The 13,197-nt window shown below is 33.9% G+C and overlaps 1 protein-coding gene across 6 annotated transcripts in view; it reads left to right on the top strand.

Annotated features, from left to right (window-relative positions):
* The window catches only part of SBF2 (SET binding factor 2), a 469,986-nt gene that overhangs the window by 213,664 nt on the left and 243,125 nt on the right, over positions 1 to 13,197 (top strand). For all 6 annotated transcript variants that reach the window (XM_068556612.1, XM_068556611.1, XM_068556610.1 and 3 more), the window contains 3 exons: positions 8,977 to 9,099; positions 10,410 to 10,520; positions 12,163 to 12,268. In XM_068556612.1, coding sequence (XP_068412713.1) covers positions 8,977 to 9,099; positions 10,410 to 10,520; positions 12,163 to 12,268 — 340 coding nt within the window. The remainder of the gene's footprint in view (positions 1 to 8,976; positions 9,100 to 10,409; positions 10,521 to 12,162; positions 12,269 to 13,197) is intronic.

Genomic DNA, 13,197 nt, shown 5'->3' with positions numbered 1-13,197 from the left:
TTATCTCATCTACCATCCATTCAATTTTGTCATTTGACCTAATGCTCTTTATGCCCCCCCCCCACCCCCCACCTTTTGGTCCTCCAGTACAGGATGTAATTTAAAATTCTGTATTGCATTTAATTATCTTTTGTCTGTCTTCATCTGGAATAGTTGCTCAGCCTTTGACATTTTCAAATAATGCAGGTCCTAATGCCCCTTTTAAATAGAATGCTTAACATTTTTTGTTTTTCTGATGTCTCTCACTTTAGATTCAGGTTATACATCAGTAATTAGATTACTACCAGCATTTGGAATACTAAGTGTATGTCCTACTAAGGGCACACATCTGGAAGTACACAATGTCTGTCTGCTACGCACCTGCCTTACTGATGCTGTTCTTTTTGAGTACCTAGTCTGGTGATTGTCAGATATCTCCATTGTATAGTTGCTATTTTTTTTTTCTTTGCTTGCAACTAATAAGCCATGAGTGGTAAGATACTTTAAGACTATGCAGGGCTTCCCTGGTGGCGCAGTGGTTGAGAATCTGCCTGCCAATGTAGGGGACGCGGGTTCGAGCCCTGGTCTGGGAAGATCCCACATGCCACGGAGCAGCTGGGCCCGTGAGCCACAACTACTGAGCCTGCGCGTCTGGAGCCTGTGCCCCGTAACGGGAGGGGCCGCGATAGTGAAAGGCCCGCGCACCGCGATGAAGAGCGGTCCCCGCACCGCGATGAAGAGTGGCCCCCGCTTGCCGCAACTAGAGAAAGCCCTCGCACGAACCGAAGACCCTACACAGCCAAAAATAAATAAATAAATGAATAAAGTAGCTATTAAAAAAAAAAAAAGACTATGCAAATATTCTATTACTCATTAATTATCCCCCCTGCCAGATTCAGCATTTAGTGATGATTCTTGCCTGTGCCAATTTTTATTATGATGGTTGCAAAATGATTATTTTCCAACTATGCACACTCTCTACCTGTACCTTTACCAGTCAGCAGTTGACATTTTACGTTTTCTGTCTTGTCTATCTATGTGAGTTATAGATTCATGTATTCCAGTTTCTTTTTTCTTCAGTAGTATATAATTAATGGTTTTCACTGTTTTAATGCCCAGATTGTTCAGGATTTGACCAGTGGGCAACCCTTCAGAGTGGTTCCTGTGTTCTCTTGACAATCCCCATCAAGGGTTTTTCTAGCATTTTTAAACTTTCTTTCATAACAAGCTGATCCAGGATCATCTTTTTCCTTCCCTTCCTCAGCCTTGAAATCAGCCAATTCTCCAAGGAGCCCTGGCTCATTTGAGTAGGGAATAATATTAAAAACCAAGATTAGGGTTCTTGTATATTTGGAATCAATGTTTCAAAATTATTTTTCTTTTTAGCTCAGATATTTTCCTATTTGCCATTTTAACTGGACCAAAACATTGTAATTTATTTAGTATTTACAATCACCTTACAGAAAGTTAGAGTCTGCTTCATATGAGTTTTTTAAGATTCTGAAAATGTAAATAAGTTATAAGAGTTCTGGCTCCTATATAAGTTCACTTAGGTAGTAGACGCTAGCCAGAATTATGTAACAGCTTTTCTGTGTGAAGAACAGAGAGATAATATCTTTTGGAATTGGTCCAAAAAATGGTAAAAACAATGAGGTAATATTTGAAAAAGATAATATTAAAGCCCAGATGATGTTCCTTTCTAGGTCATCATTAATGTTGTTCCCGTTTTCATTGTGAACAGTTAATTATGTACTTTTAAAAAAATGTGTTTTTCTTTTATTTTTGGATCATATCATCAATTCAAAAATAGATCTTTTAATTCTCATTTGGTGTGAATTACTTCATACCAAATATACTATGACACATTATTTGGAAGTCTAAAGAAGAGGAACTTAGGGATACAAACTATCCAAAGTATAATTGTGCAACTTTAAAAATGTTGGCTCTTATCTCTCTAAGATACAGTAACACTGTCAAAAATCACAAGCATTAAACTTTTGATAACATATTCCCAGAATTATCCAACTAGGCAATGTGATTATAAAATTTTTTAAGTAATCAGTAAAATATGATAGATGTGAGGTTGCTTTATATGACTTACCTTAAAAAATGATAGACCTGTCTAAATTTTTTATTTAGTTGTATCACTTTGGAGTCTTTTAATGTGTTTGTAAACGTGTTTATGAACCAATAATGATGCAGTTCAGACAAAAGACATTTTGGTATGTTAGCAAACGAAATGTGATCAGAGAAAAGGGGTGAAATGAATGAATGTACTTCGGAATAACATTGACATATAGTAGGTACACAAGGAAGGTTTTATTTTCATTTTTTATTATGGAAATTCTGAAACAAATAGAAAATTTAAGTGAGTAGTATAATAAATCCCATTACACTTGGCCCAGCTTTAAAAATTATCAGCATTTTGTCAATCTTTTAAAATCTAAATCCTTGATTTTTTTTTTTTTTAGGGAGAGACATTTAAAAGCAAACCCCAGACACCATATTTCACCTGCAAATATTTTAGTATGTATCTCTAACTGGTAAAGACTTCTTTAGATTACCAATCTGCCATTATAATTTTTAACAAAATTAATTATAATTTTGAATAACCCCTTAATATTATCTAATATCCAACTTACATATTTTTAAATTTAAAAAAATTGTCTCAAAAATGTCTTGGTTTATTCAAACAAGTTCCACACATTGTATTTGGTTGATATTTCTTAACTTCTTTCTGTAACAGTCCCTCTTCTGGGGGTGGTAGAAGAACTGGGTCATTTGTCCCAGTTCTATGCAATGCTCTATATTCTGGATTTGGCTGATTAATTCTCCATGTTATTTTTTAACTTGTACCTCTACTCTCTATAGTTTCCATAAAGTAATATTTAGATCTAGAGGCTTAATTGATTCACATTCAATTTTTAAAGCAAAGATTGTACTGTACTTCCTATTGTGTTACATCAAGATGAACTTATTTTCTGGTTGTTCTACTTTTAGTAATTTATGATTGATTTGTGGGTTTGGGGTAGTGCCAGCCTTTCACTTAATAGTTTGGGATCTATTGATGATCATTGCCTAAATACATTATTTCAGTAGGAATTGCAAAAGGTAATTTCCTCATTCTATTATTCCTTCTGCATTTATTGACTGAAATTCAACTATTAAAAAGAGCTTTCATTGACCACAGTTTGATAAAGAAGACAATTGTTTCCCCTTATTTTTAAAAATTTTCGAAGTAGTAGATTGGTACCCTAGCAATCTTCAGTAGTGACCAATTAAAAAATTATTATTATGAACTCATGGATTTTTGTGTATTTGTTGAGTGTCAATCAGCTGTGATTTTTATGTATTTTGATTCTGTTAGTCTTTGACAGATTCTTTACTTTTTGACTAAGATGAATAGTCTCATTTTGTACATTTTTCTGGCCCAAATATAGAATGTCATTTCTCCAGGGAGTCCTGGTTTCCTTTACTAGAAAATAGTATTTAATAAGTTCTTGATTGTATAAATGAATTATTAACACTGGTATGATGCTTAGTACAGTGTCTGGCATGTAGAATATATGTTACAGTTATTGTTTTCTTTTATATTCTCATATTAATTAGCCTAGAACTGTGGTTCTTAGAGCGCGGTCCCTGGATCAGCAGTATCAGTATCACTGGGGGCTTTCTTAGAAATGTCAATTCTCAGACCTACTGAATCAGAAATTTTAGGGGTGAGACCCAAAAATATATTTTAGCAAGCCCTCAGTGATTTTGTTGCACACTGAAGTGTGAGAACCACTGGTCCAGAGTAGAAGTTCCTAACTCATCTGGTGAGAATGGGCCACAGGCATGCTGAATATTTTCTTAGGGCAGCTGTAAAGCACCCTAGCTCCCAGCAGTCTTGTCCATTTTCTCATCTTTTCAAATCTTATTTTACTTTATGAAATGTAAGAATTAATGAAACATGTTAATTATAATAATATATTTATGAAATAAACATTGTATTAACCTAGCCTCCTAAGGATACAGAACACAGGAATATATATATACATATTTCAGTTTCATACATTTTCTGTCCTAAAATAGCTTGTGACAGCCTTTCTCAGCATGTGTTCCATAGGGCACTAGGTCCTCTCGATGCTCTGTAATAAACAGGGTTTCAGTGGTCCAGTAAGTTGGAGAAATAATTTATATTATATCTCCTTTGCTTGGCATTGTAGAAATAATATTTGCATATCAAAGTCCGAAAAATCCTGCAGTAAAGAAACCTTTTTAACTTGACTTTAACTTACTGTTTCCAAAATGTTTTGATTAGGAGATCTTTTTTGCTAAGCTGTATCTGTTAGCTTCCAGCAGAAAACACTTTGGAAAATGCTGCCTTATGAGTATATTTTTTAAAAAAAATTACGGACTATGCGTCACTTAAAAATACGGAGCTTTCTGGGTGAATATATAGGAACCCTACAAATGAATTTGTCCTACCTTTGGAATACTGTAGCACACAGGAGCTGCTGAAGGGGGAAATATCAGGATATTCTCTTTGCTAGAGGTAAACTGGATTCTGAAGACTAGTGGCCTGATTTGTCTGAAGCCTTGTTATCCTAAAATTTGTATGTTTCATGTAGTCATTATTTTCCAGACCAATGCAAGGATAAACTAGGTTTTGTCATATAGACATGTCAACATGGTTAAGGGATTATTTGGCAAGAAATGAAGAAGTTTGCTGGGGGAACTGTAGACCTTACAGAATTTTGCAGCTACTTAAAACTTTTTTATTTCCAATTTTGGAAAATCTTAGTCTTTAAATTGCTTAACTGAGGCAACTCTGTATAATGGTACACTGTAATAAATTACTTACTTTTCAAAAAGGAAATGCAGAAATGGAAGTTTTTTACTTGCATAATTCCTTTCATCCTCCTTTTAAAATGAGTGTTTAACAAAATTTTGTAGGGAGAATTAGTATGAAACAGTGTTGTTGAAAATGAACTTAGCACGGATGATATTGGATGCAACTAGTCTTTTCAAGGTAGAAGAGACAGGAATCAAGCATCAGGAGTACAACAGAGATGAGACTGAAGTATTTGACCTGAGTGATAGGATAAGCTTCTTAAAGATTGTGCCTATCTGCTCTATGGAGTCATTCCATAAAGTCAGTATTCTAATAATTTTTAACATTTTGATCTTAGGATATGTTTATAAGGCAATAGTACTTTTAGGGCAGATTGCTATGGTGGGTACTAATTTATCCCATAATATTGAAGCATGAAGACTATGAGAGCCACATCGAATGTAAACTACATAGAAGCTGGGAATCCCACTAGCAGATGTGATCCGTACTAACAATAGGTAGAAAAAATATCAATAAATGGGCAAGTTGTGGCATGTGCTTATGATACGTATAAGAGATAAGGTCACATGATAAGTCAGTGTGAGGCAGTTCAGTAAACAGTATTTAAGGTAAATTTGTATCTTTAATGGGACCTACTAAAACCAAGGAATAATCTTAGCTTAGAAGAAGGCTTGTAAATATTGTTCAATGAGATAAAATACGTGAAAATGTTTTATACTGTAAAATGTTAAATTTCCAATCATTATTACAATATCTATTACATTTGTATCCTGTGTTTTTGATTTCCTGCTTATTGTTAAGTTTCTCACATCTTTTCGACATGTGAAAATCTGTCATTGTATAATGCAAAACAAAGTTAGTATCACTACAGAGTTATTACACAAAAGGTATTCTAGCAGCTATAAAGAAGAGGCACTATTCCCTTACATGATAGATTACTTATAGAAAAATTTAACCAAAACCACGTCATTACTATCTCCTGGAGTAAACCTTATTATAAACAAGAATTTTTTTTTTTTTTTAATCACAGCAGTACATTTTGGTTTGAAAAAAGGAATATGAACTTCCTCTAAACTTGGGACATTGTATTCTTACAGGAGAGCTATTGGAATTAAGAATAACAGCATCTTATGATTTATAGCATGTTTACGAAGTAAAGGTCAAAATCTATAATAAAAAGTGGTGTAAAGACTATGGCTGAGTCCCTTTGCTGTGCACCTGAAGCTATCACAGCATTGTTAATCAGCTATACTCCAATATAAAATAAAAAGTTAAAAAGAGATGTAAAGAAAAATGGAATTGGGCTTCCCTGGTGGTGCAGTGGTTAAGAATCTGCCTGCCAATGCAGGGGACACGGGTTCAAGCCCTGGTCTGAGAAGATCCCACATGCCACGGAGCAACTAAGCCCTGCACTCTAGAGCCTGCGAGCCACTACTGAGCCCGCCTGCCACAACTACTGAAGCCCGCGCACCTAGAGCCCGTGCTCTGCAACAAGGGAAACCACCGCAATGAGAAGCCCACACACCGCAATGAAGAGTAGCCCCCGCTCGGGGCAACTGGAGAAAGCCCGCATGCAGCAATGAAGACCCAAAGCAGCCAAAAATAAAATAAAGAAAAAAAAATTTTTTTAATTAAAAAAAAAAGAAAAATGGAATTGTTTTTATTTAATATTGATTAACATTATATCGGACCTTTTTTCTTTCTTGTTAATAACTATTCCAGTTAGTGAATATTTAATAAAAGGATAGCTTTAAACAATGACCAATGCATTCTATTTTATGTTTAGGTTAATGCAGGTTAATGGTCATTTATATGAAATGGTTATGCACTTACTCAAGCTGACTTCTCACGGTACTCTAGGGCATGTATCACAGTCTCATAAAACTGTGGATAGCTTTATCTCTTTCAGGAATTTCACTCATTCTTTTGTCCTGAAAGGACAAAATTTCTTAGTAATCCGTAAAGAATATGATTCATTAAGTGTGGAAATCTTTGGTAAATTCATATTCATCACATTTTTATTATTTCTAAGAATTCCAGGAACCACCCAACCTAATTTTAGCTTTTGCTTTGTAACAAATGAAAATCTTTCAAGAGCATATGGATCTTATCACACATAATAAAAAGTAAACAGATATTTCCCTTTGGATGTGTGCATTCCATAGACATCTAATACTTGGTTATATTTCACTGTATAGAAACTATACGGGCTCCAAAGGAGATAGAAATACAGTTCTTGGCCTCCACAAGTAGGGGGAAAAAACCTTCCCTTGGTAGAATACCCAGAAATCTAGTCTAAGAAAATTCATTCCTGCATGAGTGCAGTGAACAAATATTAAGTAAGTATCAACTATGTGGCCAGCTCTTGGTTTAGTAACCAGGAAATTACCAGTGAACAAAACAGAAATCCTGGTCTTTGTGGAGCACATTCTGGTGGAGGAGATAAACAAACCAGAAAACAAAGATTAGTGAAATAGATAATGTCATGCCATGGAGAAAAATAAAATATATTTTATTTTTATTAAGGAAGGGGATATAGGGAGTGTTAGGGCATTGCATTTTCAAGTAGGGTGCCAACAGAGGCTTAACAGAGCAGAAGTTTGCTTGAATGAAGACCTAAGGGAGATGAGGGAATTATTTATTGTATCTATTCCAGGCAAAGGAATAACAAAGTGCTTGAGACCCTTATGTGGGAGCATGCCCAGCATGTTTGAGGAGCAGCAAGGAAGCAAAGTGGGGCTAAAGAGGAACAGAGGAGACTAAAGGAAGCTGTTAAAATAACCCAGACAAGTGATGATAGTGGCTCACAGTACTGTGGTAGCAGTGGAGGTGGTGAGAAATCAGGACTGCCGACAGTTTGGATACGGGTTATGAAAGAGGGGAATCAGGATTTTTGATTTGCTAAATGGGAGGATAGAATTTCCATTAACTGAGATAGGGAATACTGCAGGAGAAGTGGAGTTTGGGAAGAAAGATTGGAGCTGTATTTTGGACATGTTTGAGATACCTATTAGTCATCTAAGTGGCGAGGTCAAGCAGGCAGTTGGATATGGCATTTTGTGGCATTTGGGAGAGAGGTTTGGCAGGAGAGAGAAGTATGAGCAAATGTGTGATATGTTGATGAACTGTGCTAAGAATTAATAGTAGGAGAAAAATCAGTAAAGGAAAGGCTTCAGGAAGGAAGATAATTCCTAAGCTGGACCTTCGATTAATGGAAAAGAAAGAGAAGAGGATTCTAGTTAGGGAAAATGTCCTAGCATCTTAGAATATCATATAGAAATAAATCTGGATACTTTACTACCTTGGTTTTTTTTTCTTTTCACTTGGAACTTTTATAGTGCGTCATATAGTATAATGGAACAATAGGTGCACAGGAAATATTTGTTGACTAATAAATGAGAATAATATTTTTCAAAGTTTATTTTATTAACGAGTATTTAATCACTGAACACTTAGGGTTTTAAAAAAAATTCTAGTTATTTTTATTGTGCTAAAATATGCATAACATAAGCTTTACCATTTCAACCATTTTTAAGTGTACAGTTCAGTGGCACTAGGTACATTCTGAAACTCAGTTTTGTGTATAAAAATATCCTGTTTTCAAAAAATCAACATTGTTGCTTCTGAGCAAAAAGAATTTAGAGCTGATTGGGCTTTACTTCTAAGAGCAATGAGTATTCTGCAACATAATCCTAAATGATTATCGCTTTTGTTTGAAAGATTGGGAGAAGTCCAAAAAGCAAAAATGAAAAGTAGTGTCTTACTTCTAAAACAGATTTTTTCTTTCCTTGAAAACTGAATTTCCATTAAGTGAGTGTCATTTCTATTTGTATGGGTCACTAATGAATGTGTCTTATTTACCTTTGATTACTGGTACCTCACACAGAAACCAAATGCTCAGATAAAATTGTGGTATATATCTGGAGCTTAAGGAGTTTTCAAAAATGAAATAAGTATGCCCTGTGTCATAATTTCTTTGCCTACTTGCTTCTCAGATTCCTCTCAAAGTATGTTTATTTTTAGTTTGAGTTTTGTAAATTATATTTTGTAATTAATTTTGGATTTTGTAAATTACGTGAAAGTGTGTGATATGTCTATATTTTGTGAGTTATAAACCTAGGAAATTGTCCATCTGCTGATTACAGTGTCTCTTTCTTTAGGGAACAAAGAAAGATGAGATTGAAGGTGAAGTGGAAGTGTCTGGTTTAATTCAGCCTGCAGAAGTGTTTGCTCCCAAAAGCCTGGTGTTGGTATCCAGATTAGATTATCCAGAAATTTTTAGGGTAAAGAACTCATAGTTGTCATTATTGATTTGTATTATTATATAAATCTATTTTGAGTGAACCACGGTAACAAATTCTTTGTATCTAAAATATCTTTAAATTGATTAGGAATTCATCAATAAAATAAAATTACTGTGAACAGAAGAAATGTATTTCATGTTGGATAAAATAAGTACCTGAGTAAGTTAATATGACTATTTAAACTTCTAAGGATGTAGTGTTTGTTTTAAAATAGGTCCCATCTTTACTGACTCCAAAATTTATGGATCCTAAAGAAATCATTTGATTACCTGTATCAAATTTAAAATGCACTAGTAATATAACAACTTAGTGTATTTTTATTGATCTTCTTTTTAGGAGTCCAGGTTCAAGGAAATAGGATAAGTATTTGTGATTTCAAATAGTTGTGATCATACTGCTATCAATATAGCTTTAAAATATTGTTTACTTCCAGATATTTTATGTTTTTAGATAGTTAGAATTTGCAAATGTAGATAAAAATTTACTTTAGTTATAAATACATTTAAGCTTTGCAAGAAGAGGGCTTATTTTTATTTCAGTTGCTATCTTTAATAATAGTAATGTTGACCATTGTCCAGAGTCACAGATCTTCTTCGGAAGGTATAAACTATACCTTAAAATTTCTCAAGGATTTGGGAAATTGATACATAATTTCTGGAAAACTTTTTCATATTGTTGAGATTATATATATTCTTAGTGTCAAGATTTCAATGATAGTGGCTAACTCCTAACAGATACTAATTTTTTAGTTATAAGTTTTAATAAACTGAGAGATTCATATGATTACATTTTGTCTTCCATTTTACCACCTACCTTCTTCTGAGCTTAAAGTGTTAATCATATCTTGTCTCTATTTTGCTATTCTTTGTAATAATTCATATAAGTTAAGTTTTTCTGTAGAATAAATGTTCTGAATTTATAAGAACCACAAAACAAGATAAAGTTTCTAAGTTTTTATCTTGAAATTTGGGGTTCTGCAAAATAAGTTGAGACAGAAACAGTTTTAAGCCCTACAAATTTGCTAGAGTGGTTATCTAAGCACAAACACCTGTTTTACAAATTATAGATTTCTGCTTTTTATAAACTCATCTCAAAAGCTCATTTAGAGCTTCTGGTTCTGGAGGAAAATTTAATAAACTTAATAACATTTGCTGCTTAAAATTTATTCCATGGTCACTGTAGAATCTACTAGGTTCAAAGGGAAATTTTCCTGGAAGCAGATGTCACAACAATTTATTTTTAGTGCTTGCTTTTTCCATGAAATAACTACATGCGTCTTTTCTTTGCAGGCTTGCCTGGGTTTGATCTATACTGTATATGTGGACAGTCTGAATGTCTCCTTGGAAAGTCTCATTGCAAACCTGTGTGCGTGTCTTGTCCCAGCGACTGGAGGGTCTCAGGTAAATAGAATAAAAAGGGAGATGAAGAGGGCCTGCTTCTCTTCTCCTCTCCTCCAGTAAATTTAATTTATGAAGAAAAGGAAAAAGAGAATTCTTTAAATATTTTCGTTTTAAAGAGGATCTTAGTTTAATTAAGCATTGTCCCTATGGTCTGCCTTCTAGAGACTCAAGATTCCATTCTTAGGTCATAGGGTTAATTTTAACATAGGGTTCACCTTTCACATAGCATAGTTAGAAGTCATATTCTGTGTAACTTGAACTCTAGCTTACGCTTTCTTGGAAATACACTTTTTTAAGTTGAACTTCAAATGTGTTCTTTGTACCTTTATTATTCCTCTGTATGGTTACGCCTCATTAACTTAAAATTTTTTTCAGTGATAAAAATTAGGAGGTAACATTAAGAAAACTTTTAATATAATTCTTTGTAACATTATAACTACTTCTGGATAGATTATTTCCCTGGATAAAAGCAATTGTAGTCCTAAAACCATTTTGTATGTTGTGTGTAATCTTTAATAGAATAGCTTGCATTTAAGCTTCAAAAGAGGAGCGCTTATTTTTCTCATCTCAGTTTGCTACCTTTAGTAATGATAATGTTGACCATTGTCCAAAATCACAGATCTTCTTTGGAAAATATAATCTATACCTTAAAATTTCCCAAGGATTTTGTCATAGATTGAGCCCGTGAGGACATTAAACTCCTCTACTGAAATAAAACTTTCTCAAAGTGGCATGTTTTTCATCTTCTGTATGTCCTGAAATTTTTATATTCATCTCTGAAGTAGAAAAATGAGAACTTCAGTTGCTATGACTTAATATTTCTAGGGAACTTTTTTTTTTTAAAGGCTCCTTTCCTTTAGTCCTAAAATTGATTAGCTGATCACTTATTTGCTTATTCTTATGTAATATTGAGGAAAAAGACAGCCCTCTAAAAATTACAGTTTTTTATCCTCAGTCTGATAGAGATGTTACTTATAGTAAAAATGGCATCTTTTTTCCGTGCCCTTTGCCTTTTTAGCTGTCTCCTGTCTTTCCTAGCATCTTTTGGTTGCTCTTAAGGTTTTTTTCCTCCTGCACTCTCCTGCCTCATTCTCCTATTTCTGCTACAAGAGCATAATATGAAATGTGAGTTTGGTCACGATTGGACCTAAACTTTAAAGCAGCCAAGTTGTTTTATGAGCCTTTACTATGATGGGAATTTTGTTGACATGATTTTTTTTTATTTATTTTTTAATTTTAAAAACGTTTTTATTGTAGCTGCTAGAAATTTTTAAATTACATGCATGGTTCATATTACTATATTTCTTTTGTTTTTCCAGTTTTATTGACATATAACTGGCATATAAATGTTAGCTTTAATATTTTACTATTTTTTAGTTAAGTATTATTATCAGTGATTTGTGTATCTCATGATTACTAAATTTTCACCTTTCAACTACTGAATTTTCTTGTACCGTATTCATTTGGACACAAAGTAACTTGAATGTTTTGGGCTGCATTATTGCCCTTCACGTCTGTTAATTGGATCTTATATGGTCATCATCTGCTTTAAATTTGAACTTCAAAGGGATTTTTTTATCTTAAGAAAATGTCTGAAAAGAAATCATTTGTGGTGTGTGCGTGTTTTCCGCCCATTCTGCAGAAGCTGTTTTCCTTGGGTGCAGGAGATAGACAGCTGATCCAGACTCCCTTGCATGATAGTCTTCCTGTCACAGGCACTAGTGCGGCTCTCCTGTTCCAGCAATTGGGTATGTCTTCTTCTCCCATTTTCAGTGTTCTTATAAAAACCTATGAAAAAAAGATTTATTTTAAGCCTACATCACCTGACATAAATCAGGAAAATAAAAAGCAAACCATTAGATAACTGATATATAAAATATATAATTTTATGGGTTCTAATCTTAACTAGTATTCATTCTTTTTTAAAATTAACCCAGGCCCCTTTTGCTCTTAAGTCAATTAAGCTTTTAGAAAGTAAACATATTTTCTGTGCTTTAAAAGATGAATAGATAGTATATTTTGTTTTTCCTTAGATGAATTGCTTTTATAGAAACCTTGTCAGATAGAACTAAAAGTCCCATCCTTTTCATCCCACCACCTGTATCAGGACTTTAATTTTCTAGCGATGGCTAGGATGACGTATTAGGGGGAGGACACTAGAAAGTGCCCTCTGTACATTGGACAGCTCATACTTCATTAAAGGAGTAATATAACTTAAAAATGAGTGTGTTTTAGACAAGTGCTGCCAGAGATTCCCACTTACTTTACCTTGTACTTATCCTTTATATGTACCTGTGTAAGAGTGTTCCACTCTCTTTGATTCAGTCTTTCTCATTGTTCTCCATCTGTGTTTGTCTTTTTCTAGTTGAATTGAAACCTCCTCTTTCCTGGGGCTCATAGTCTAGTTCTCCATAGAATTCTTAATTCCTTGCACAAAAATTCTACCTTCTTATTTCCCTCCTATCTCATGTTGAATTTTACTCCCTGCTTAACTCTGAAATTTGTCTCTCCTTTTTCTTTAGTGGCCGCATCCTAATTCTTCTGCTGTGACTTCAGTCAGTGAAATTTAGAAAGCCTTAGAAGAGACTAATGTAAATACAAGTAGAGTTTCTAGTATCCTAATAAAGATGAATGGTGACATCAACCCCAAAGTGGTAGTTCTCTATTACATCTGCCC

This window comes from Eschrichtius robustus, chromosome 11 (assembly GCF_028021215.1).
Source record: "Eschrichtius robustus isolate mEscRob2 chromosome 11, mEscRob2.pri, whole genome shotgun sequence".
In the NCBI taxonomy this organism is placed as follows: Eukaryota; Metazoa; Chordata; class Mammalia; order Artiodactyla; family Eschrichtiidae; genus Eschrichtius; species Eschrichtius robustus.
Note: the sequence above shows the minus strand (reverse complement) of the source record. Positions and strands in the feature narration are given on the sequence as shown.